Source organism: Aspergillus oryzae, chromosome 2 (assembly GCF_000184455.2).
Source record: "Aspergillus oryzae RIB40 DNA, chromosome 2".
Lineage (NCBI taxonomy): Eukaryota > Fungi > Ascomycota > Eurotiomycetes > Eurotiales > Aspergillaceae > Aspergillus > Aspergillus oryzae.
This window is the reverse complement of record NC_036436.1, coordinates 4,540,141-4,566,091: the sequence shown is the minus strand read 5'-3', so window position 1 is coordinate 4,566,091 and position 25,951 is coordinate 4,540,141. Positions and strand designations below refer to the sequence as shown.

Genomic DNA, 25,951 nt, shown 5'->3' with positions numbered 1-25,951 from the left:
CGGTAGATGTACAGTAGCTACTGGGGGGATGGACGGCGGGCGCTAGTAACCAACGGGCGGAGAGCTCGTGGTTACTGCATACTTACGGAGAATGTACTGCGTTACGGAGGTTGACATAGTGCAGCCAACTACCGTCTATTTGATAGACTCGAAGTTGAAGAATCTAAAATCGGTAGTTCGTAGCCACATTCTCTATACATCAAATCCTTTCAATTGATTACATCTAATAACCTCAACTTATTCTTACTTTGGTCTCTTCACAATTCCGATGGAGTATTGTTGTCGTTCGCATAGATTGGCTAAAACTCGTCATGTCACGAGAGGCCCACGTGAAGGCAACTGTCTGTGATACTTTGGTTGGCCAATCACAGAGTGCGCTATTGTTGACCGCCTTCCTAGCGCGTTTTTGCAAGTTTTTTTTTTTTTTTTTTTTTTTTTTTTGTTGCTCCAAAGAAACCTTTGAAGACCTGTAGACGAAGATTCCGTACTTCGTACAGTGATAGCACAGCCATTGTATCTGAGAGACACCGAATTCAGAACTATCATCATGGCTGGAAAGAAATCTTCTCCTGCCAAGTTGGCTCAGGATAAGAAGGTGGGAGGGTTCTAATCATTCAGGAAGGATTGATTTACTGACAATTTTCGGCTTCGAAAGGCCAAGAGTGCGCCCTCTTTTCCTCCCCAGCTGATCGCCTCCATTGAAGCTTTTCTTACCGAGTCTGGTTTCACCAGTACCGGTAAGGCCTTTGCGAAAGAACAGGCCAGCAAATCCGTTAGCAAGTCGCTGTCCGACTCCAAGAATGCGCCATCTTTGCTCGAAATCTTCCAAAACTGGGCAGATAATGAAAAGGCTACCGAGAAGTCTTCTGAATCCAGCTCATCAGAGAGCTCCAGCAGTTCCAGCAGCAGCGAAGAAAGCTCCAGCAGCTCGGATGAGTCGAGCGACTCTGACGTTGAGATGAACGATGCGCCGAAAGCGCAGTCGAAGAAACAATCCAAGAACTCCTCTTCCTCTTCATCTTCGTCTTCTTCGTCTTCCTCTTCCTCGTCCGGCTCCGATAGCGATGCTGATGATGAGAGCGAGGAGGAGACGGCAGCACCCGCTCCTGCCAAACCTCAGGGTACCAAGCGGAAGGCCGAGTCTGATTCCTCGTCTTCTGAGTCTGAGTCCGATTCCGACAAAGCCCCTCAAAATAAGAAGACAAAGATCGCTGCTAAGAAAGAGAGCTCGTCTTCTGACTCCTCTGCCTCTTCTGACTCTTCATCCTCTGAATCTTCGTCCTCGGCTAGCGACTCTAGCGACTCGTCATCCGATTCCAACTCCGACTCTGATTCCTCGGATTCCGACTCTAGTGACTCTTCTTCCTCTTCCTCCGACTCCGACGAGGAAGATGGAAAGGAAAACAAGACTTCATCATCCTCTCAAAGTTCCTCCGGCAGTGAAACAGTTCAAAACTCCGACTCGGGTGTCCAGAAGTCCACTAACATTTCGACACCCGTGACCGGTTCATCTAGTGCTAGCCCAGCCCCCCGAAATGGCCCCGCCCAGAAAAAGCACACCGGTGCCCGCCCTACTCCTCTGGCTCTTCTTAGTGAACAGCCTACCGACCACTTGCTTTCCAACGACTACGTCCCCTATGCCTATGCTGACAGAGCCTTTAAGGATCTCTCCGTCACTCGTGGCAAGGGCTTTACGAAAGAGAAGAACAAGAAGAAGCGCGGCTCTTACCGTGGTGGTCCCATTGATATCTCGGGAGGCAAGTCGTTCAAGTTCGAGGATTAAATTGAGGCCACTGCAGTGGATTGAGTTGCGTTGTGCCGACTGCCGTCATGCTCAGCATGCTATCCTTTCTCCCATAACACGTTACAAAAGTTTAGACCCTTAGATCTAGATTTGCATATTTAGATCTTGTTACCCATTTCTTTATTAACAACTACAAGCAAGGCGCTGATGGAGCTGGGACTTCTGTTTAATTATTCGTGCAAACTATCACAAAAAAAGTCAAAATTTTTATCAACCGTCTTTCCTGTCAGATACTCAAGAACCCATGAACCAATAGAATACTTCCCTATCTAAGAGTTCCCATCTACTAGTATCTACCAACATCGACCACCCTACATTGATAGTAAACAACCACGCAACAAAACAAGCGCCAAGAACCAACACTCCTTGATCGTATGCCAGCAGAGGAACGAACCATTATAAGCATAGAAGCCATCAAGCCATCCAATTCAATCCCGACGTCTCCAAGCAGCAAATCTTTCCATTGGGTTCCACCTCCGGTCCCAGCCCGTTAGCTGCTCATTTTTGATATTAGTCTCATCAATATACGCGAATCGCTTCTGTGTTCTCAATGGAGATGTTGTAGTCGTGTCATCAGGCTCCGGTCGTTCGTAGCCAGACAAATCCAGAACTCGCTCGGGGTTGTAAGTCGTCCTGTCCTCCTGGATTTCTAAGTCTATATCAATCATTTCCCGATACCAATCCCCGCATGAGCCAGTTAAGTCATCAGTAGACATGAAGTCCAATCGAACGACGCCGTCAGTGATTCCGGCGTATACCGTGGGCGACAGAGGTGACGGTGAACACAGGGAGTATATGGCACCGCGGTAAGGAGTGGATTCACGTTGGCGCCTCCGAGGTGCATTTGGATACAATGGTGGTGCGTAGAATAGGAACATGGAGAAATCTTTGCGGGGGTACCTGATGCTCTCTACTGGGGGTGCGATCTCTCCTCCAGAGGCTTTTCGACGGGGCACATTGTGCTGGTAAATGGAAGAAGCCCTGGAATCTGTGTAACTGTAGGTTTTTGGCATCCGGAGATCGAAGATCTTCACAACGGCGTCTGCGCCGGCTCCTGCGAGAAATCTGTCATGGCCAAAAGGGTGAAGGGAGTAGATTTGGCTTTGGTCGGTTGGGTCTTTATAAGTGGACTCGGATGCCCGGTTTGAGCGAACGTCATGAAGTCTGCGCAATCGTCAGCTGTATGGACAAGCGATCATAGGGGGAAAAGATCGTACCTGATTCGACGATCACCCCAAGCAGCGAGAAATGTACTACCAGGAGACCCCGTGGTGACCTGCTGTCCGCATAGAGGCGCCATTGCATTGACAATGACACTTGCAGTAGACCCAAGCCGCACATCCTGATCTAAGGAGCCCACGCTGATTTCACGTTCCAGCGCCAGCCGTTCTGATGAAATGGAAGAGATAGCCAGTGCATCCTCTGAGCGCCCTGTACCTATAGCAAACAGGGTCGGAGACAGGAATTTAGAGCACTTGTTACGTGCTGCAAGCCTTGATCCGATTACAATATTCCCAAAGGGTTCAACCACGTCATCGTCCTTAGTAGTACTATAAAATGTGATTGTTCCTTTTTTGTCGTGCGCAGCCAGAATCGGGTCTGGTCCTTCACTCAAATCGATATGTTCGAGCCCAGAGTTGGATGTCTGGAATCGCTGCACGTAGTCGTGTGTGTCCTCGTTAGGCTTGAGCGCAACATGGAGAAGCTCACCGCGCATTCGACCAAAGATTATATGCTCCTTATCTTCCACTTTGCGATGATGCCCCGGTCGCAGGATATGCAGGCCACAGACGTCATCGTGGCTGCTGACGACATCCAAATCATCGAAAATGGCCCATTGGGAATTCTGGGCCTTTCCATGTTGTTTGATTTTCATGACAATCTCATGCCCGCCGCCCCAAGCGAGCACCTCCCTGCGGTCCGCCCATGTGCTTCCGTTCCAGATTTCGTATGAATCAATTGCAGGGCGATATCCAAGGGTGGGTCTGTCGGTTCGCGTTGTGATCCCCAATTCAGCGCGAGTAGGGGGCTTAGCAACGAAGCGACTAACTACCGCATTTTTGTCCAAAGCTCGAGAGCGAGAAGTCAGAGCTTGGGTCACATCTTTCCAACATGAAGACGGTACAAAGCCAGGAAACCGGTGCTCAATAAACGCCCGGAAAACACGCCCATCCTCGGCAGATACAACTCCATACAAACGCTTGCAGGTCTGTGCGATATGTACCAAGTCACTGGCAGATGGTAGATAAGTTGCAATGAGATAGATTATCTCCACGGGCAGTTTAGACAACATAGTGAAGATCTAAACTGTTTCTAAGGGCGAAGAATGCTAAAAGGTCTAGTGGCGGTTACCCTGAAAGTACATGAGTATCCGAAACTGTTTGTAGATGTCCACGACTCACATATGTACTCCAGTCTAAAGCATTAGCGACATCATAATTCGTCTGTGAATATATATATCTAAGGTCCTTTCCACGGAAATTTAGGACATGCTGCAATCAACAATAACGCGAAGGCTGTTTTGGTCCATCAGCCTGGGAACATAGTAGTGAGGCCATGGTGTGAGTCACTCGAGTACTCTTGAGACGGCAAATGATTCATGGCAAAAATTCGCAGAGGAGATATTTTACACCCACACACATTAAGAAAGAAGATCTAGTAGTTTAAAAGATACAAGACGACGATAGTGATTGTGATGTTGCGTTGTGGGATTTCGGTCATTATGTCATTCCCAATCAGATCCTGCGCTTATCAGCCCGATTTAATAAATCTTATCTCCGCACTCTTCACCTTTCCTTATCAGGTCTCATTCAAATGTGGGGTGTTTTGCAGCACTGAAGGAGCAATTTAACCATAGAGACTCCACTTATTACTAAAGAGATACGTAGTGGTCTTCTTGACTCACTGGGGTACTCATCGAATACGGAGGCCATTATCGTGTCTTTTCCTTAAAAGGATTGCCAACTTGACTCCTCTCGTCAAAAGTTTCTATATGCGGGGGAAGCTTCTCCTAATGGTAGGTCCACCCTGTAGCAAGGGTCCGTTGGAGTCGACCGCTCCTTCGACCTGATAATGGTAGTCGAGTCTTGCAATTAAAATAAGATCTTCAGTGCCTTTCATCCTTGCTAACAGTCGTTCCTCTTTTCTGTTGCACACAAGTCTCCTGAAGCCCTCTTTAACACGCCCACTGTCTGGTCTTGATGCCAAGTGAACAGTCGCAAAAATGGCCGGATCGCCTATAGTGGCTATATCAGCGATTGTCTTGACAATTACATTGTTATATAAATGTATTGTGTATCCCGTCTTCCTCTCTCCATTGTCCAAGATCCCAAATGCGCACTGGACAGCGCCAATATCTCCTGCTTGGATGCTCTGGAAGCGTTTCCGGAGTCAAAACAACCGGACCATCCAGGCTGCCCATGAGAGACTTGGACCTATCGTGCGGCTTTCCCCATCCGAGATCTCCATCAATTGTGTTGAAGGTGGTATCAAAACCGTCTACACAGGCGGATTCGAAAAGCATGAATGGTATCCACGAGTATTCGGATCACTCGGGTAAGGCGATACACTCTATCAAACTGTGACTGCTTTGACTAGAGCTGATAAAGGACTGCACCCTATAAAGGACCGTCAGCATGTTCACCATGATTAGCAGCAAGCCTCATTCTGTTCGCAAAAGGATGTTGTCTAATATCTATAGCAAGTCATACTTGCAGTCCTCACCTCATATGCGTCTGATCTCGGAGAGTATTTTGTTCGATCGCCTCTTGCCAATAATCCAGGAAGCAGTCTCCTCTGATGCGCCTATTGAAGTCCATGATCTCAATCAGGGACTCACCATAGACTTTGTATCAGCTTATCTCTTTGGCTTGGCGAATGGAACCAACTGGCTTCAAGATGCACCCTTTCGGCGCAGGATGCTCCACTACTACCAGGGCAGGAAACCTTATGAGTTCTACCACCAGGAAGTTCCTAATCTTGTATCCTGGACTAAGTCCCTCGGTATCCGTTTGATTCCTAGATGGTGCGATGAGGCCAACGAAATGCTTGATGCTTGGTGTCTAGACCTTTGCGACAAAGCCGAACAATGCCTGCAATCAACCGAGGTCAGCGTGGAGCCTGTGGTATACAAACAGCTCCAACAAGCAATGATAAAGCAGTCGTCACAAAAGGAGAACACAGACGAGAGCCTGAAGCAACAAAGACTCGACATTGCCTGTGAATTGTACGATCAACTCACCGCTGGTTTTGAAACCAGTGCCGTCGCCCTCACTTACCTGTTCTGGGAGCTTTCTCGGCATCCAGACGTGCAGGAAGAGCTGCGAGCAGAGCTCTTGACACTGGAGCCAAAGATTCTGTTTCCCCGATCTAGTGCGTCGAGGGGCCTGCCTCAGGCAAAAGCAGTTGATTCATTACCTCTTCTTGAGGCCATAGTTACGGAAACGTTACGCCTCCATGCCCCAATTCCTGGAATACAGCCTCGTGTCACACCTTATCCATCCTGTACCTTAGCTGGTTACAGCGATATCCCTGCAAACATCAGAGTTAATGCGCAGGCATACTCGCTCCATCGCAACCCTGACGTATATCCGGATCCTGAGACGTGGCAACCTAAGCGGTGGCTTAAGGGTGTCAACTCGGATTCCGACCTTGAAGAAAGAAGGCGGTGGTTCTGGGCTTTCGGAAGTGGTGGAAGGATGTGTGTTGGAAGTAATCTGGCTTTGCAGGGTAAGTTGACCATTGTACCTCATATAGAGTTTCCCCAAGCTGACATCTTTGACTATAGAAATCAAACTAGTAACGGCGGCCATCTACAGCAACTACAGGACGTCCATCGTAGACGACGACAACATTGAACCAATCGACGCCTATACGGTTAAGCCCCGCGGAGATAAACTGGTGTTGAAATTTGAAGCCGCGTAAATCGTAACCCAGTGTTAACTTTCCCATAACCACCAAGATCATTAGCTACGTCTTCCGAATGATCAAGATTGAAACGTGTGTTTTCTTTATAACATAGCACATGTAATGTACAGAAGGGGATGTTCGTAATACAAGCTCACATCCACCCGATTCAAACGAAAAGCCTATAACTCCAGATACATAAAGATTTCTTTCCGAGCCCGTCAAGACTCAATCCAGAGCCTCCACGCTTATCACCCATCCCGGGCCCCAACAACCAATATAGAAACCTTGCTTTCTATCATCGCATAACCGGTATGATGCGCGACGCTTCGGGATATCAACGAAAATTGCAGTCAACGAATCCTTAACCAAGAGTACCCTCCCTCTTCTTGGGCCCGACGACCTTGGGGTACATTCTCATGAGGTGGTAGTTGATGGTGTTCTTCTTGTTGGTCTTCGGTTTCTGTATGGCAAGGGAAAAGACATCATTAGCACGATTAACTCGAAACGGAAAAGCGCCATGGAGTTGACGAAGAAGCGTAGGAGAACAGCAAATCAAGATACGTACAGGTGCGTCCATGCATTGCCTCAATTGCTGCTCAAGGGCTGCGCATCCCTCTGCAGTATATCCAGCCGACGCCCAGCAACCTAGCAAGAAACCAGAGTTAGCAACATATCGCGGTAGAAAAATTGTTGACATCTGCATGAGCTCTCCGGAACAGGGACGTTCGACAATCGGACACAACGAAAGTCCATCTGCAAAGTGCCGGCGACAAAGATTGAAAGCAGGAAGTAAACATACTCAGCATCGAAGACATGACTGTCACACAGGGGTTCTGCTCATGCTGATTCGGACGACGGACTCGAAGATGAGGGATGGTCTGCAGACGGACCGGGTTGAGACGAGTCGTGGCACCTTTCGGGGGCATATTGACGGTGTTTCCGGTGTTCAGTGAACTTCTACCACTCAAAGCACCCTAGTTCAATTAATTGGATAGACGAAATGCCACCAATAGCGCCGGTGCAGGTCAATGTATAGTCTTGGGCTCTGGCTCCAAAAGTTGTCGGAAAGCCTTCGGAGGTGCCAAGACATATTCGGCAATTTTGCCCGCGGAAGTGGCTGACATAACACCCTATAGTCCTGTCAGTTAACTATACATTTTGGCCACCTTTGAAGATAAGAGCTACCTGCTACTGTCACTACACTCATTCAGGGTTGTCTTCTTTTATATTGGCGGATATGAGCAAACGGCATGTGGGAGCTTTCAAATTCAATAACATATCCTCTTTATCTACAACGAAGAGTCCGAGATCGAGATGTTTCTCCACGATAAGCCAGCGGCGAAATGCAGATTCGAAGGCGAATGAAAGCAACGAGACTACGCAATCACAGGATGAATCTAAAGAAGAAAGCGCTATGGCGCGAAGGTTGTCGGAGATGACAGAACAAGCTATGCTTGAAGGAGGTCGCTCGGCGCGCAAAAATATAGAACACGCGGGGTTCTCGGATGATCTGAAGAAACAGCTCGAAGAGAGAATTACAGCAACGGCATTCAAAAGTGACCATGCGACTGCCCATTCAATCGTCAACATGCCTGTATGTACCTTTTTAATAATGTTGGAGATTCTAAACTAATGTTCTCAAGTCGAGTGCAGGTCAAGGAACTCAAGATATCGCCGCGGCTGAGCCATGGTCGGGAACAGAGAGCCTTCAGGATGTCACGCTGCGCATGCTCGATAGCTCGAAGAAACCTATGCGCGTACCCTACAAAATTCCACAACCTAACCCCGTTGATATGCGAATCTCTCCGAAGCCTTCGAAATCGCCTGGTCTCCGCCTCGCTCAAGCCAAAGACCGCACATCTACATACACCTTAAGTCAAAGCCCTGGGGTAACGGATGAAGAGCGTGAGGCAATGCGGCGAGAGATGCGAGAGAGATTTACCCCTGGCGGTCGACCAATGCCGATGACGATTCAAGGGTTAGCGTCGCTTGCGAACGAACGGATAGAGGATGCAATGTCGCGCGGTCAATTCGAACGAATAAAACGAGGGAAAGGTGTCAATACACAGACCGACCATAATGCAAATAGTGCATTCATAGATACAACTGAATATTTCATGAACAAAATGATTCAAAAACAAGAGTTGGTTCCTCCGTGGATCGAGAAACAACAGGAGCTAGCGAGGGAGGTTGATCGGTTTCGTCAGCGCTTAAGAACCGAATGGAGGCGGCAAGCTGCTAGGTTGATTGCGAGTGAAGGAGGATCCCTGGAAGCTCAGATGAGGCGTGCTCAGGCTTATGCCGCTGCAGAAGCTCGTTTAGCAGAGAAAGTCAAGATAGAGCGATCGTTCCAAGAGCTTTATAATGTCGAGCCATCCGCAGCGAACCCGAACAACGACGAAAACATAGCTTCTACGTCGCCTGAAGTCGAAACCAAAGAAAACCCTTCGCTACCATATGTTTCACCGTTACGTGACCCTCAGTATCTTTCAACAGAGCGCTCTTTTTATGAGCTAGCAGTCAAGAATCTCAATAATCTCACCCGCTCTTACAACCTGCAAGCACCACCCGTTGCCCAGAAGCCGTACATCAATTTGGAACGTGAATTATCTACATGCTACGCCGATGTAGCGCCAACTTTAGCCGAGGAGATTAAACGGCGCGCGACGGAGAGGACCAGCTCTAAGTCTGTGGGCTCCAAAGCGCCCGGCATTATCGAGTCTCTAAGCACATCAACTACCACACGAGTTTACGAGGAGGATAAAACTAAAGGCTATGGATTCAAGGAATTCTGGCGGGACCTATTTGCAAAGAAAGATTAGTGGCTGGATAGCCATGTGTATATATGCTTGATGTATATATATTGTATGATATTGCCATGTATGATAGACGGGCCGTGCTTTCGTCTAATAAGCGTCGTAAGACCAGGCCGTCCAAGAGAAACTTCCTCACATTAGAAGATAATGGGCCTCTCCGTCACTGGACGCTGGCACTTGCACAGTTGAAAAGCGGCTCGTTTGAGTTTGGACTTCTTTAGGTTGTGATATGATGTGATGTGATGTACCTATGGTAGCCTCTGACGGTATACTGCTGTATGTGATTCTAGTTCCTTCGCAGTGACAGGGAGCCCTAAGACTAGTCAGAAGCTGCAGACGCAACCTAAGCTTATCGAGCGCCTCTGAAACAGAAACAGATGTTGTAGATACAGGGCAGGATCTGGCTAATCACAGTCGAGCAATGCTGTCCCTGAGTTTGCCCTAAGTGTGCAAGTGACAGGTATACTTACGTGGGTTATAAGAACGGAAGTAGTAATACAGAGAACGTACCAATCAACACACCCGTCCTAAAGATATACGAAGCACTTCAATATTATTTGTGCTAAAACCCCAAAAATTTTAAACTAACGCCAGGATCGAGGTCTGGCAAGTGAGTGGTCCAGTAATTCGAGTGTGATCGGATGTGCAGATGGGCGCGTAACTTGCACCAATAGAGCCACAGAACGGGAGGATCTCCATTGCACTTCAACCTTCTCCATGGCTGGCGCTTCACACTATCACATCCAATCACTCAATACCCGTCTTTCCATATGTCGCTCATATCCCCCTCTTCTTTCAGGATGTGTGTGACTCTGTCTCTTTCTGTAAGGGATTTGCAGTCTCCTTTGCGATCCGCCATTATGTTTAATAAAGATACTTAATCACTAGGTTTGTTATCTGGGGCCCACGAACAAGCAATGTTGCCGGTTCATATAATCCTTGCTGGTCTACTATCTCCTGTGGTTACTGCTGGATCAGTATCCCAGGAACAGTCAAATCTCCTGATTCATATCTCGAACTTGAACCGTCGGGCTGACGGCCACCCCACTACTTATACCTTGGATCAGTCTCTCCTCGCCATCCAAATCGGTGGGATTGTAGGAGCATACGTGATCTTTGTCGCGATCCTCCTGACGTTGCTCCTCTTTGTAGGGCGTCGTCTGAGAAGGACAGTGCAATCGTCCAACTTCACGTTGCAAGTAGAAATGATGAAGCCTGCCAAGCCTCTACCCAGTATGGATCCAAGTCCAGTTACCCCAATCTCTGCCAATCTTCCCAGTCCGGGTATGCCAAATGGCTTCAATCGATCCTGGAGCAGCTTGGGTAAGGGCCCGCGGTCTCACATAGCCAATAACAGCAGTGTGTCTACCATCGACGAGTCAGTGGTTGCATTGGACCGGCGCAGAGCGCAAGAAGAGATGGAAATGCTGTACGCCGCTGTTATGGAACACGATGAGCGGAGGGCAGCTGAGAAGGAGGCTACCCGAGAAGAGAGTGAGATTCATTCTCCGGATAGTGCTCAAACGAACCCGTTCACCGACCCTTCATTGAGACTGTCTGAAGCACCACCTCCCCCTCCTCAAGCGAAGATGCCAACGAGCCCGAGGGCCAGTTCTCGCCTGTCCAGACTCTCGTCACTCTCCCTTTTCAACAGCAACTCTCGCCCTGAGGTGAACACCGGCAAGCCGCGTACTCCCCGTACTCCTCGCATTCCTCTCCGGAAGCTACCAATCTCCTCCCCGATGGGCTCCCCAGATGTGACAGTGTCCAGGTCATATGGAGAGGATCAGCCTCCTCTAACACCACGATTCTACAACCCACCGCCTCCGCCAACACCGCCAGTGGCGACAATCCAGAGCCCAGGGGAGAAGAGAGTGTCAAAGGGCTCGCGAGCGCCAGCCCCAGCGCCCTTGAGTATGTCCGTGGCTGGCCACGGCTCATCCTCCTTGCCCTTCCGTGATGCCTACCCGCAGCAAAGTGCGCCTGCTACCAAGACGACCGTCCTGGAGCGTCCCTTGAAACCTATGAATGGTCCTCGAACTGGGATGCCCACGCCATACAGCCCGTATATGCCGTTTACGCCAGTGACTCCGCTTACACCCAGTCGGATGGTTACCAAACGGCAGAGGAAACGAGAAGCCAAGGAAAGCGGACTACGGGTTCTTAATGAGGATGATGTAGTCCGGGATAACGAAGATATGTGGGGGTTATAACGAGTCACGACATATTGATTGGTTCTTTACCTTTTGCCTTTGTTTTCTTGGCTTGGAGGAGGAGGAGGTTGTTGTTTTTTTTTTTTTTTTTTCTCCCGAAGCCTGTTTGATGTTGCGGCGGAATTGAGTACGTTTAGAAATGGTGATAGGGGATATTTGTAGAGACCGGTGTGATAAATGATATCCGACATATGCCATACCAAGCACAAATCATTGAATAAGCATAACAACAACATATTGTGCCTACCGAAAAGTAAAAGATGGGTCTTGTCTCCGCTCCGCTTTCATTATTCGCCCAGCCGGAGTCTTGACTGTCGTCATCACGGTCCTCAACGCCGACTCTCCGACCCTCTCGGACCTCTTCATTCGATGCGATACTCATGCCAAGGTTGGTCGAGATGGGCTGCTTTTCTTTGCTATTTCTTTGCTAATGGTCGCGGATCTTTATATAGTATGTTAATATATCTCCGCCACCCGCCTAGTTCCGTTTTGGATGGCAGGTGAATTGTTGAATGTCCGTTCGCAGCCGTCAGACCTTATCAGTCCGCCCGCCCACCATAACTTGGTCCCTCCTCCCTCCAACCGTGGTTCAATTAACTTTTCCCTACAACAATAGCTTTTTCTTCTTTCGATGTTCACAATCATTTTGTAATCTGTGGTGACAAGAATATCATACTGCATACACTCGACCTTCATGCCGTTGACTATCCTCTCTCAGGCACAGCTCCGCTCTCTCCTGCTGTCGCTGACCCGCGATGAGATTATATCGCTGCAACAAAACTTAGCGCAGGCGTTGCGAGAATACTCGACGGGAAACCAGGAACAGGGCTGCTCTGCTACCTATCAGCCCCAGAGAACTGCAATCACCCGCAAGAATGGCTCCACAACGCTTTTTATGCCCGCCAGTACCGGCCGCACCATCGGCATGAAAATGATCTCGCTCCAGGATGGGGGCACCGCGGGGTGTGCTGTAGAAACCGGTTTGGATATATCCGAGGGTGAGAAGACATCGTCCCGGAGTCGGCATGGGTCGAGGAACTCCATGAGCTCGCTGTCATCCGACATGAGTGACTTGACCGTCTCGTCGCAGGAAGACGAAAGTTCATCGGTCAGCTCCAGCAGCAAGTCGTTGCCGGCGGGATGTGTGAATAAACAGCCGGTCAACCCTGGACTATCCAACACCATGGGTGCATGGCCCTCAGCTGGTTCCCGAGACACCTCCCCGCAAGGCAGCGTGACACTACTTGACGAGCAAAGCATGCCATTTGGGCTGATCAATGCGCACGAGCTCACTCCATTCCGCACTGCACTAACGTCTACAATGATCTTCAACAAACGCAAGCGAGTGCGCACAGTGGTAGTCTTCGGGGCAGGCAAGCAGGCTTACTGGCACATCCGACTGGCACTGACATTGCGGGGATCGGAAATCAAACGGGTCTTCATCATTAATAGGTCTTTCGATCGGGCAGCAGAACTTCTGCGAGACATTTATTCACCGGAGAACTCTAGTTGGCGCGGGGACGTGAAGTTCTCGGCTGTTAGTAGCGACTTCGTCGAGTACTCACGCATCTTGCAGGACGCCCTGAACAAAGCCGATGCGATCTTCTGCTGCACCCCTTCCATTCAGCCACTCTTTCCTGGGGAGATACTCACGTCACACGAAGCCCGCCGCAAAGGCCGACTGATCAGCGCGATTGGTTCATACAAGCCACACATGACGGAGTTGCCCCCAGAGATCATACGTGACGAGGTTAAGGCACACGGTTCGCATCGGCATTTCCACAAACACGTCAAGCGTAGCGGGGTTGTGGTTGTGGACAGTCTTGAGGCAGCATTGAAGGAGGCCGGAGAGCTGATTCAAGCCGAGATCAAGCCGAATCAGGTTGTCGAGCTGGGCGAGTTGTTGATGGTGCGCTGTGCTGCCCAAGATAAGGACCAAGAGACCGACGATGGTAAAAGCTTACGCGAGTGGGCTGAGCGAGGCAATGTGATTTTCAAGGGGGTGGGGTTGGGATTGATGGACTTGGTCACTGGCGGTGATCTCGTTCAGCTGGCGCGGCAACGGAATATCGGGACCATGGTGGAAGAATTCTGATTTCTCTTTTTTTTTTTTTTCTTCTTCTCGAGTGTACTTTCTTTTTCCTGTGTAGCTTAATTTATTACTACCATACCTAATGGATGGCTTATATTCTTTTTTTTTCTCTAAACAAAAATACTGAATTCGGGTCTGATGGGGAAAGCTTAATGTTGTTTGCGTCATCCATTGTGAAATCCATTTTCTTTTGCAGGATCTCTTCGAACTCCAGACAATTTACATCTTTCCGGCGTGGGGATAAATGAACATCGTCGGAGGAATATCGGCGTGGTGATCCTAATAAAACGATGTTGCTGATCTGCAATTCATAGTTTGGTTGACTGATTGATTGATTAGATCTTCCTCTTATTTTATTTTTCTCTTAGCGGGGGAGATCAGTTGAGGGGCAATGGGGAGGATCATCCCACTCGTCTCCACGCCGGACCTTTTCTGAATTCTGCACACCTTTTTTTAAAAGGCCTGTCGGTCCTTCGTCTGTCTCTTTCCCCATATCCTCTAGAAAGGTCATCCCTCGTCATGCGCCACAACGCCTGCCACTTGCCTAACGGGCAATTAATCTCAGTCTCGCCTGTGTTCGGTGGTCTGACCTTCAGGATCCACGATGCACACCTGGATCGCTCTTTACTCCCTCCTGGATGGACGATCGTTCTGTATACGAGACAGCATAACCAGGAAAAGGAGAAATCGGATGGAGCGCCTGACCGTGCTCGCGAGGCCGGAAAGGGTGACGATCAGTCGCACAGCTCTCGATTCACAGCACCGACCTTGCACGACGATTGTCTGTACCTCTCAGCCATCATCAGTCCTCCAAACAGCGAGAATAAACCGGCCATCTCCGCTTCACGCCAGATCGCCATGATGCTCTGGGTTACTCTCTGGTGGTACTTCCACGAGCCCGAACCTGACCTCCACATGGAGACGGAGGCTTCGTCGCGCACTCCCGCAGCGGGCAGACCGAAGGGCGAATGGCGGGTCAATATCAAGCGCGAGGGCATCTTCAAGGGACGAAATGTGCTTCAGAAGCTGGAACGGATGGGGCTGATTGCCACCGAGGATTCATCCGTGGGACCGGATGCCTTCGATAACGAGTCCTGGGAGTCGATGTTTGTGAGCCGACGCTCTTTCTGGCAGATCGACCCCCGTCTTTTCGTCTTCTCTTTGAGCCCTCTGAATCCTGGGCAGAATGTACCCGGCTCTTCGCATCATACCCGCCAGCTGTCGTCTCCAACCCGCGAGACGATGTACCTCGCTGATTCTGGTCCTCCACCCAGCGACACTGGCCACTACGCACCCAACGAAGGGCCATTTGCCTCCAGTACCAATCTTCCAACTTACTACCCCCCGCCAGCCACCCAGTACATCTTCACAAATGGAGTCCGACACCCAATCAGGCCCAAGCCACCACACCAGGGAGACGTATTCTACATCCGATACATCCCCAGTGTCGGGCAATACCTTTCATTCCGTGTACCGTATCTCCCTTCACAGAAGACTCAGGCACCGGGAGGAGCACCAAGTAAAGCACATACCTCTTCAGCTTCAACCAGTGACCCAATGGTCTCGACCACGCCTTCGGACCTCGACTATCTGCACAAGTGGATGAACGACCCAAGAGTCAGCGCAGCATGGGGAGAGGCCGGTCCCATCTCCCACCAGGAGGAATTCCTCCGCAACAACCTAAAAAGCCGACATAGCTTCCCGGTTATCGGATGCTGGGACGGCAAACCCTTCGGGTACTTCGAGATCTACTGGGTCAAAGAAGACCGTCTGGGACAGCTCATCGGGGGCGCTGGCAATTACGACCGGGGAATTCACCTGCTAGTCGGAGAGCAGGAGTACCGCGGCGCGCACCGGGTACAAATCTGGCTGAGCGCCTTGGTGCACTACTGCTGGCTCTCCGACCAACGCACCGAAACAGTCATGCTAGAACCTCGAGTGGACAACACAAAGTAAGTTACCCGTCCTTCAACCCACCGATATACCCACAGACAAACTAACAAAAAAATAACAGGGTCCTCGAATACCTCCAAAAGGCAGGCTTCTACAAAGAAGGCGAAGTAAGCTTCCCGCACAAACAGTCCAACCTGATGAAAATCAAACGCGACAGCTGGGAAGCCCCAGCCATATAAAACGCACAATTTCAAGAAGCCAAAAAAAAAATTTATATTAAAAAAATGAAGAAGAGCACACAATCACCAATTTTGGTGGTCAAAATAAGACAATCAGCATTAATCAACCCACCCATGATATCTCATCTTTCTACAAAAACATCTGGAAGTAAAGATAAGATTAGAAGAGAGTCAAGAGTCACCAACTGCTAATCTAAGCCCCAAAGCGCAGAATATGAACCCCACTCCCCTTGTACATACATACAGATCGATGTGTTGATCAATAAAGTCTGTGATGGCGATCTCGCAATTGTGAACTGATCGTCCGCTAGTGAAATTCCTCGTATAATTGCACATTTCAGCTCCGATGAATCTACTAGATTCTAGACTGTGCGGATCACATTCCTTGACTCATGTGGTGTGCATTCGCTGTTGCTGGAGCGTGGTGGTTGAAATTCCTCGCGCGGTTTGTTTATGTTGATCATTGTCGATCGGGGATCGACGCGCTGAGGGGTACACGATATAGGATGGGTAATGTGGGTGTGTAAGGTTTAGCTGTGGGGGTTGCAATGGTTGTGCGCCTATAGTGGGCTTCTGAGATACTAACAGGGATGCACGGCGACTCGGCTGTCTATTTATAGAATGTGGTAGAAAGAGATTTTATTATAGCATAAACTAGTCTGTAAGTGAGGGCATCATACATACGTGCATAGCAGGTTTAGGTAGTGCGTGATATCTAAGCAATCTGTACCAACGAAAAGTGTCACAGGAAATAGGAGTTATGAACGAGAGTTGGCTTAAACATGAATCAAACATAAGAAAAAAACAACGCCAGTGCAATGCAATAATAAACGAACGTAGACCTACCGGGGGTATTGCTGGACATCAGGGGGACACTTTTCTGGCAAGACATGAGAAGCAGATTATCATTCTAGGTAACAGCAGGGTGCTAGGATGGGAGGGGAAAGAAGGTATTAATCACAGCGGAGACCAGCTCAGCAGGGAGATATTATAGTTAAACGTGAGAGCGCATGCGGCCACCCATGTAAGAACCCGCGGCAGAGGCCAGGAATCGAGCGACGAATCCAGTGTGCCCAGCATGTCCGTTCGTTCGGACCTTCTTGGTAGGCTGCTGAGTTTCTTCCATCTTGGGGTTAGGCGCCATCATCGAAGATACGGGAACGTATCCGCAGCTGAGAGACGGGCTACGCGCTCCGTCAACCACTCGAATATCAGCTTCCATACTGGTGATTGAGCTGGATGGGCGCAGACTAGCCGGGGTGGCATTCCGGGAACTTGGCGCAATGCTAGATGCGCGCGAGCTCAACGAAGGTACTGTATCCACGCGGGTCAATGACGGCACATCCTGCGCAGATGGAGGGGAGACAGAAGCACCACTGCGGGTCGACGGGCGCCTCCGCGGGCGATAGGGCTTGTGGCGATCAGTGTCCGCCAGGGACGCTGGTGATGCGTTGGAAGACATGGAAGACATTGAGGACAGCGACACAGACGATGCAGGGCTTGCGGGTAGTCTCTGGCGGCGATGTATGGAGTCTGATCGACGAGCCTCAAGGCGAGCTTCCAATTTCTGACGACGAAGACGACAAGCAAGGAGTTCAGCGGAGGCCTGAAGACGGCGCCATTCGCGGGGCTGGCGCAGCTCGGCTTCACGCTCTTGGACCTGGTAGCGGTAACGAATGGGAGCCAAAAATGGTTCGAGGTGACAGAGAAGATCTTCTTCAGTAACGCGGGTATCCCAATCCAGGAGGAACAGAAGCTGTCGCTCCATCAGGTTGACCTCTGGGAGGGAGAAGGCAAAGCCGTCATAGCCCTTGACGGTAGTATAACGGGCCCAATGCTTGTTCTTCGGGCTAGAGTCATTTAGGTTCTTGGCTGCCAAGATGAGGGAAGCAAGAAAGATGCGATGAACAGTGCAGCGCATGCCCTTTGCGACAGGTGGGAGACGAGCACGCAAACGGGCCAGGTAGACCAGGGAGGTCATCAGGGTGGGAACCTGAACCTGCGAGCGGGTGACTAGTGAAGCGATAAACATTTCGACTGAAGGCAAAGGCGGTAGTTGAGAATCAACTGCATCCAATGGAGGTGTACTAGGAGGTGTTGGTTGGCCATGAGCGCAGGCCGTGGTCACATGAGGCTCGCAGCGGATGACCTGCGATGCTTGCATCGCCAAATGCGCCACCATCTCACGAGAGACTGGCAGTCGAACAAACTCATGGAGAGCAATTCGATTGAGATGTTGGAAGTGGTTCATTTGATCAGGTTGGCTGACTTGTTCCATTGTGGTGGTGGTATAGAACGGAGGGTAGGTCATGGTGTGCATTTAGTCGAGGGAAAGAGGGGAACAGAACAGAGCGAGAGCAACGGATAAAAAGAGGCAATGTTTGCCTTGTAGACAAAATCTAAGGAATGTAAAACTAAATATATTTGGTAGAGTCGCGAAAATTCCTGCCAGCAGGAGTAAGAGGAATGTAGAGGTTGTCGTGTCAACCTGATGGATCACCTTCCGAAGTATGGAGCGGCGGCAGTGATGCACGGTAAGACAATATTGGACGGGGAAAAAAATTAATTCAGTGATAATCAAATCGATCAATTAATAGAGAGAATACGATAAGGAAAGACCTATGAAGAGACCGACCGATCGATATATAAAAAGAGAAGAGAGAGAGACAGCCTGAAGTGTGTGAATGCCATGCTGAACAAAGGCAGCGAGTGAGTGACTGAATATAAGTATCTATCAGAAACTCAGAGTGAGGGCAAGACATCCCCTGCTAGTGGATAGTTAGTTCAGCGGTTCAGTGGTTCAGAGGTGAAGGCTGGCAATGCAGTATGCAAGGACGGTGGTTGGACGCGCATCGTGCATACCGGCCATCCACTCCCCCATGATCTCATTTGGCGCGCGACCCCAGGGAGGTGGATGATTGGCAATAAGCTCTCCGTCAATCAGATCTCCGAACACGAGATAGGATTCAATCAAGGGTTATGGACCTTTTTTCTCGTCAAGTGGATGGCTCGCCACGAAGGCCTATTTCGGCGGTCGCGTCTTTTTCCCCTACATCGTGGCGGGATTTGACACGATCCTATGGCGCGCATCCTGTCAAGAATCATGCGATGGTATGTATGACAGGATAGGGTACGATTCCTGACAATTGACACCCGAGGAGTTTTGTCATGCTCCCTATGCCGGAGAAGGAGAGACTAGTGACGATCCTGTCCTGGGGTGGTGGTGATTGATGCCTGGCAGATGTACTGTTGGTCACAAGTTTACTGCTGAAGTGGAGGTTTGTAGCCTGAGGTTGGGCGATTTGGTTGGTTTGGTTGGGTTTGGTTCCTGCGGCGGTTAAGCGCCGGGAGGTGCAGACGCTGCAATCCCTCGACTTAAGATCTTAAGATAGATCATGATACCACTCCGTACCTTACCTGGGTATACTAGTACGAGTTAGTTGCCTTTCTAAATTTATACGGCACCACTTCTAACGCTTCGTCCCATCCGATTGTCTCATTAAACGCTGGGCAGTTATATTTAGACGTTTTCGAGTTTGATTTCTAAATAAAACTTATATACTACTCAACAAGCTAGCCGCCTCAGCTCCACTGGAGTGAGCAGGTAGAAGAAGACAATCACGAATATTCACAATAAACCTGGCAACAGATAGTCTGTAACCCCTCTCGCTAAAACATGGAATGATTCAGTCTCCTTCCTGAGGTATGTATATCCCGAACCTTTCCCCCTCCATTTATCCCGCTATCCCTGACGGTCCCTGAAACACGGCGCCTAACATCGCCCCAAACTATTTACAAACCCGTCGCCAAACCGGCTGACAGGATGGCGATTAGGCAACAGACACAGAGTAGGAAGAGGTGGTGAACTTGACGTTGCTTCCGCTGAAGGGCTCAGTACCCGCCTGCACATGGGTCAGGTATTGGCTGGAAGGCATGCCCTGTTCCTCCTGCAGGTACTTGAGGAAATCGTTCAGGTCAGCCGAGAAGTCCTCGGTCGTGGATGAGGCGACGAAGCTGAATACTGTCATCTGGCCGTTGGGACCACTGTACAAGGACCAGCTCTGTCCGCCCACGGTGGGGGTAGCAATCGCAGATCCGGTCGACGAGATAGGACCAGCACCGCCCAAGGCTGCCAACCAGATCATGATCTCGTACTCCTCATCTCCATCTGCGCTGGACGAGGTGAAGAGGTCATATGCGACGTCAGCAACAATGTCGGAGCCAGTGTTCCTAAGGAAAGTTAGTACCCGACTAAACACATTTAGTTGATATGACGACATACTCCCACTTCCATGTACTGGGGATGCTGCTCAACTGGCTCAGCTGAGTGGCCTCGAAGTTGTAGGCAACATTAGCAAAGCTCTTGACCTGGCCGGCTCCACCGGTCCAGGTCCAGCTGGTGTGCCAGGCAATGGTGTTTCCGTCATCCGAATCGAGGCCGGTGCATTGGCTACCACTGTCCGCATTGCCCTCACCCCAGAGGTTGTTATACAAGGTGAACTTGTCGGTAGTGGTGGTGTCCCATTGGCCACACATATCCGCCCGGCGGTTGAGAGCGGCAGCCGAGGCGAGAGAGCTGAGAACGAGAGGAGTGAGGAACTTCATTTTATGTATATTAAAGATGGCTAAAACTTAGTGTCTAGGTTATCAACTCGTTGTTGGATAGACTCCTTTCGCTGACTATCCGGAGCTAGAAGCCGGTATATATACCTGCTCCTTTGGTGGCACCTTGGCTCTCACAGTCGGATATGCCCTCAGCTAGAAACACACTGAACCGTGGTTTAATCTCCGGTTAATTCGGCACATTGGGATTAGAGGATTCAGCCCCGTGCCGGAGGGAACGAGCGCTGAATGGTGGCCTAAATCAAGCGTTGAATGCGATGCGCCGGTGTTTGAAGTATCCGGCGGACCCGCTGAAGCGTGGAGCCATAGAGCTAAAAGTTCTTCATCCTGAGACAGTCAACTCCATCAATTATCGTAAAGGAAATTAATTATCCGGTGAGCCACCATACGGGTGAACATCGGAGAGACAGGTTAAGTTGAATGACATTTTGTCATGATTTAATGAAAAAGACTGCACAATGACGATCTACATGCCAACCGGACGGAGACAGCTCCGTCTTGAAAGTGATATGGAACGATAGGCCAGATATAGCCTAATATAAGATCTGACCAACAGAGAGGCATCCCGAGATTGACCTTGCTCAGTCGGCATTCGTGAAATGTGATACCGGTAGTCATGGATGGTCAGGGGATATTCTGGAGTAGCTTTGCAAGAAATAGAGTAGAAGAAGTGAATGGAGCCTTTCCAGTAAAAAATCCCCACAAGGCTAAAACGCCCAGTTGGGGTCGCGCTAAACCCTTTCGGTACCGCACTCCGCGGCTACCGACGTTTGTTATTGTTGTTCCTGATCCATCTGACTTCTCCGATTCAATTTACATTCCTTCCATCTCCTGTCGCCTAACCAATCCTTCTGAAACCCCGTTTGATCCAATTCGTTCGTCATGCGTACCCTCACCCTCTTGGCCACCTTACTGGCCGTTCTGGCCGGCCTGTACAACTACCTCAACGCGCGTCTCGAGCAGTTTTACATCTTCGAACCTGGCCAGTTGCATGACCTCTCTCAGCGTGCAATTGCTGCCCACGGAAACGATACTCGCGCCGTTGTAAATTACATTGTCTCGGAGCTAGATGAGAAGGTCCCCGGAAGCCACCTGAACAAGGAAGAGGAATGGGTGTTCAACAACGCCGGTGGTGCCATGGGTGCCATGTATATTATTCATGCTAGTAAGCGGAATCTATCTCCTTTTTCCGTCCTCCGAATCCTACAAAATGCTAACATTCAACCAGGTATTACAGAGTACTTGATTATTTTTGGTGCGGCTCTCGAACTCTTCCCTCTCCACATGTCCACTTTATTCAGGCCCATTTCCAACGGCGCGCCCATACAATGCCCCTCTTGCTAACCACATCGAAATTCAGGAACCGCAATCGGCACCGAAGGCCACACTGGCCGTCACACTGCGGATGATTACTTCAACATCCTTCAGGGTACCCAGCTTGCCTATGTCCCTGGATCCTACGAACCCGAGGTCTACCCTCAGGGCAGCGTGCACCACCTCAAGCGTGGTGAGGTGAAGCAATACAAGATGGATGCGTCCTGTTTCGCGCTGGAATATGCCCGTGGCTGGATCCCTCCCATGCTCTTCTTTGGATATGCCGATACTTTCTCCAGCACTTTAGATTTCCCTACCCTGTGGGCAACTTCTAGAATCACGGGCCGGGAGATGATCGCCAACTTGTTCAAGGGGAAGCTGTAAAGTCTTCTCGGTGTTTCTTGTACTCCCTTACCACGCCCTTAATATCTAGATTTTGATTGGGTTATGATTATGTATATTACAGGTATAAAGATACAAAGATTTTTAATTAGAATCAAATTGTGATTGTAATTTCCTGTGCAAAATAATATTTCTTGTTCTGCTTACATTTGAATTTTTTCTTCTCCGCAATGCAAACAAAGCAAACTCTCGAGCCTATCATGGTTAGCCGTCTCTTAGGTCAGCAGACCCACCACGCACTTCGGCGTGTTGGTCTGCCTCACCCAAACGATAATTCCCACCTAAACGATAAATTTGAAGCTATTCAGGCTCCTATATACCACCACCATGCCTGATTCTTATTCTGATATCGAGATACGGATCGTACAGGCCTGTACAATCGCCCAAGGCCAAAAAAAGCCCAATATCTCTGCGCTAGCGCGTCAATTTAATGTTCCTTACCAACGACTCCGGGCGCGTATTCATGGCCGAGCAAATCTTTCCTCACGTCCTATCTCAACCAAGACACTTGATGATTCACAAGAAAAGGCACTAATTCGTTGGATTCGTCAGCTTGATAATCTATATAGTCCACCTACGGCCGGAATGATTGAGCAGAGTGCCAACCAAATACTGCAGCGGAATATAACCGACGGGCAATCTCGTACAGTTGACAAGAACTGGGTTTATCGCTTTATTAAACGTCTTCCTGAGGAGTTTAAGCTCATTCAGCAGAAGCCGAAAGATAAGAAGCGTCTTGATGCAGAAGATATAGGTGTTCTCCAACACTGGTACGACTGCTTAGAGGCCTTTATCAAGAATATACCTCCCAAAAATATATACAATTTCGATGAAACTGGCTTTCAACTTAGACAGGGAAAGACTCAAAAAGTTGTAACTACTATGCCTCTACGAGCTGCAAGAGGAAATCCCTCTAAAGAAGTAGGGGAACTGATCTCTGCAATAGAGTGTATTGCAGCGGACGGTTTTACTCTTCCTCCATACTTTATATTCAAAGGAACATATCATCTTGAGCGGTGGTACGATGCAGATATTCCAGAGGAATATCGAATATCTCTATCTCCAAAAGGCTATACTACAGATAAGATTAGTTTTGACTGGATTCAGCACTTCCACCGTCATACAAAACACCGTATCTCTACAAAAAAAGAGGTTCGATTACTATTTTTCGATGGCCACGAGTCCCATCTTACCTATGAATTTCTTCAATTCTGTGGACTACACTATATTATACCATATTGCTTTCCTCCTCATACAACACATCTTGTACAGCCTCTTGATGGACAACCTTTTCAAGTCTATAAGCACTTTTATCGCAAGAGAAACAATGAGCTCGCTCAAAGAGGTGCTGAGATGGACGATAAGAGTGATTTTTTAAAAGAGATCCATTCTATTCGTACGATGACCTTCAAACAACGTACAATCCGGGATACCTTTGAAAAGCGAGGTCTATATCCCTTAGATTCAGAAAAGGTGATGAAATCTCTACGTGAGGCTTTGGAAACTGCTCCAGAACTTGAGATAATTACAACACCATCACCACCACCATCAAGCTCATCGCCACCATCTACAATACGAGGTCTTCGTCGAAGTATTAGTAAAGCGCAGAGCTTTATTAATAATAGCCCGGAGCTTGATCAAAGCTTTGTACGACGCCTTGACCGTGTATTCCAAAGCTCGCTTGAAACTACTGAATTAGCCGCTCAGCTCAAGGATGATCTACAGCAGCATCTTCGATACCGGAAGCCTCAGGATAGACGGAAATCACAGAAAAGGGTTAAATACCACGGGCCACTAACTGTATATGATGCAAAACGCCGAATTGCGGATCGTACTGAGGTGGAAAGACTACAGGGTCTTAGGCAAATTAGAAAGACGGGAGCTTTGGAATACGATAAACCACCACAACCGACAAATACAGGGGATCTGCCTAGTACAGAAGCTGGCCAGGTGGATAGGGAAGGCCCTAGATTACCTTATTGGATAGATACTCAAGGCGATGTTGTATAGGAGCTTGAATAGCTTCAAATTTATCGTTTAGATGGGAATTATCGTTTGGGTGAGGCAGACCAACACGCCGAAGTGCGTGGTGGGTCTGCTGACCTAAGAGACGGCTATCGATTATCACTGATTTTCTTCCCCTCCAAACCCGAAGCCAATTTGAATTAATTCTCAAAAATCAATTGAAAATGGCGCCCTCACCCTGTTTTCACTGCCAAACCAACCGGGCAGTAATCATCCGACCAAAGAATCGCGAAAAGCTCTGCCGAACCTGTTTCATCAACGTTTTCGAAACTGAAGTCCACGAAACGATCACCAGCACCTCCCTCTTCTACCCCGGGGAACGGGTCGCCATCGGTGCCAGCGGTGGAAAAGACAGCACCGTCCTTGCCTCCGTTCTGAAGACTCTGAACGAGCGCTACAACTATGGTCTCGATCTCTGTCTCCTCTCCATCGACGAGGGAATTAAAGGCTATCGCGACGACAGTCTAGAGACAGTCAAACGCAACGCAGAGCAGTATGAAATGCCACTAGAGATCGTCGGATACGACGAGTTATACGGGTGGACGATGGACCAGGTCGTCGCGCAGGTGGGTAAGAAAGGCAACTGCACATACTGCGGGGTGTTCCGACGCCAGGCGCTAGACCGCGGTGCGGCGCGATTGGGTATCAAGCATGTTGTTACGGGGCATAACGCGGATGATGTTGCAGAGACGGTTATGATGAATCTGCTGCGGGGTGACCTGCCGCGCTTGTCGAGGGGCACGAGTATCGTTACGGATTCGGCTGCGTCGGATATCAAGCGCAGTAAGCCTTTGAAGTATGCGTATGAGAAGGAGATTGTGCTCTATGCCCATCATAAGCAGCTGGACTATTTCAGTACCGAGTGTATCTACTCGCCTGAGGCATTTCGGGGTAGCGCGCGGACGCTGATTAAGGATTTGGAGAAGATTCGGCCCAGCTCGATTTTGGATATTGTTAAAAGTGGTGAGGACATGGCGGAACTTGTCCCTGCGGAGATTAAGGGTAAAGCCTGTGCTAGAGCTGCGGATGATGAGTCGACTGGTGGATGTGGAAGCCAAAATGGTCGGACACGTGGTGGTGAGATGGCGGAGATGGAGAAGAAGTTGGCTGATGATGAAGCGGCGGAGTCGAGAGAGGTTGAGATCAAGCTGCCAGCACAGAGTGTTCCCCTCCCTCGTAAGAAGCAGAACAAGGGGATCAAGGGCTCAACACAGAAGACCATAAAGACGCAAACGATGGGCACATGCGAACGGTGCGGATATATATCGAGTCAGAAGATTTGCAAGGCATGCACTTTGCTTGAAGGACTGAATAAGAATCGGCCCAAGACCGCAATCGAAGTGGGCGTGGGGTTAGAAGATGAAGAAAGCAGCAGCACACTCATGCGACAGATGGAACGGGTCCAACTGGGTGGCTGATATAGTCAACCTGGTATCAACCGATTCTTTCCGTCGTAGATCCCCAGATCGCTACATCCAGACATATGTGCAGCATACAGCTTTCACAAACGGCCGAAAAACGTCGTCCACACATAAGGCCTATCAACCAGCGCAGAGAGTACCCTCCGCGCACCGCACGGCCCACGATATATACATGGTGCAAAAGCCAAAAACATCACGAAG

General features: G+C 49.3%; 10 protein-coding genes across 10 annotated transcripts; 8 read left to right on the top strand and 2 right to left on the bottom strand.

Annotated features, from left to right (window-relative positions):
- Nucleotides 1–311: 311 nt before the first annotated feature.
- Nucleotides 312–1,783, top strand: AO090003000912 (nucleolar and coiled-body phosphoprotein 1 family protein; the record flags this gene model as incomplete). The annotated part of the gene is made up of 2 exons (XM_023235095.1): nucleotides 312–341; nucleotides 686–1,783. 2 exons carry the CDS (start codon nucleotides 312–314, stop codon nucleotides 1,781–1,783), a joined length of 1,128 nt encoding a protein of 375 aa, XP_023090147.1.
- A 449-nt stretch (nucleotides 1,784–2,232) lies between these two features.
- AO090003000911 (F-box/WD repeat-containing protein) lies at nucleotides 2,233–4,097 on the bottom strand (the record flags this gene model as incomplete). The annotated part of the gene is made up of 2 exons (XM_001819978.1): nucleotides 2,233–2,968; nucleotides 3,022–4,097. The coding sequence occupies 2 exons, from the start codon at nucleotides 4,095–4,097 to the stop codon at nucleotides 2,233–2,235; spliced, it is 1,812 nt and encodes a 603-aa protein (XP_001820030.1).
- A 930-nt stretch (nucleotides 4,098–5,027) lies between these two features.
- AO090003000910 (uncharacterized protein) lies at nucleotides 5,028–5,456 on the top strand (the record flags this gene model as incomplete). The annotated part of the gene is made up of 2 exons (XM_023235094.1): nucleotides 5,028–5,359; nucleotides 5,402–5,456. 2 exons carry the CDS (start codon nucleotides 5,028–5,030, stop codon nucleotides 5,454–5,456), a joined length of 387 nt encoding a protein of 128 aa, XP_023090146.1.
- A 1,045-nt stretch (nucleotides 5,457–6,501) lies between these two features.
- On the top strand, nucleotides 6,502–9,534 carry AO090003000909 (DnaJ family domain-containing protein; the record flags this gene model as incomplete). The annotated part of the gene is made up of 3 exons (XM_023235093.1): nucleotides 6,502–6,532; nucleotides 7,924–8,306; nucleotides 8,356–9,534. 3 exons carry the CDS (start codon nucleotides 6,502–6,504, stop codon nucleotides 9,532–9,534), a joined length of 1,593 nt encoding a protein of 530 aa, XP_023090145.1.
- A 911-nt stretch (nucleotides 9,535–10,445) lies between these two features.
- On the top strand, nucleotides 10,446–11,741 carry AO090003000908 (uncharacterized protein; the record flags this gene model as incomplete). The annotated part of the gene is made up of 1 exon (XM_001819975.3): nucleotides 10,446–11,741. The coding sequence occupies one exon, from the start codon at nucleotides 10,446–10,448 to the stop codon at nucleotides 11,739–11,741; it is 1,296 nt and encodes a 431-aa protein (XP_001820027.1).
- A 694-nt stretch (nucleotides 11,742–12,435) lies between these two features.
- Nucleotides 12,436–13,836, top strand: AO090003000907 (putative proline utilization protein PrnX-like; the record flags this gene model as incomplete). Its single annotated transcript, XM_023235092.1, has 2 exons — nucleotides 12,436–12,739; nucleotides 12,944–13,836. The coding sequence occupies 2 exons, from the start codon at nucleotides 12,436–12,438 to the stop codon at nucleotides 13,834–13,836; spliced, it is 1,197 nt and encodes a 398-aa protein (XP_023090144.1).
- Nucleotides 13,837–14,352: 516 nt separating this feature from the next.
- On the top strand, nucleotides 14,353–17,829 carry AO090003000906 (GNAT family N-acetyltransferase; the record flags this gene model as incomplete). The annotated part of the gene is made up of 2 exons (XM_023235090.1): nucleotides 14,353–15,785; nucleotides 17,553–17,829. The coding sequence occupies 2 exons, from the start codon at nucleotides 14,353–14,355 to the stop codon at nucleotides 17,827–17,829; spliced, it is 1,710 nt and encodes a 569-aa protein (XP_023090143.1).
- A 1,966-nt stretch (nucleotides 17,830–19,795) lies between these two features.
- Nucleotides 19,796–20,570, bottom strand: xgeA (putative endoglucanase; the record flags this gene model as incomplete). The annotated part of the gene is made up of 2 exons (XM_001819972.3): nucleotides 19,796–20,195; nucleotides 20,248–20,570. 2 exons carry the CDS (start codon nucleotides 20,568–20,570, stop codon nucleotides 19,796–19,798), a joined length of 723 nt encoding a protein of 240 aa, XP_001820024.1.
- Nucleotides 20,571–21,470: 900 nt separating this feature from the next.
- Nucleotides 21,471–22,286, top strand: erg2 (C-8 sterol isomerase ERG2; the record flags this gene model as incomplete). Its single annotated transcript, XM_001819971.3, has 3 exons — nucleotides 21,471–21,753; nucleotides 21,817–21,843; nucleotides 21,949–22,286. The coding sequence occupies 3 exons, from the start codon at nucleotides 21,471–21,473 to the stop codon at nucleotides 22,284–22,286; spliced, it is 648 nt and encodes a 215-aa protein (XP_001820023.1).
- Nucleotides 22,287–24,493: 2,207 nt separating this feature from the next.
- Nucleotides 24,494–25,747, top strand: AO090003000903 (putative PP-loop ATPase superfamily protein; the record flags this gene model as incomplete). The annotated part of the gene is made up of 1 exon (XM_001819970.3): nucleotides 24,494–25,747. The coding sequence occupies one exon, from the start codon at nucleotides 24,494–24,496 to the stop codon at nucleotides 25,745–25,747; it is 1,254 nt and encodes a 417-aa protein (XP_001820022.1).
- Nucleotides 25,748–25,951: the final 204 nt, after the last annotated feature.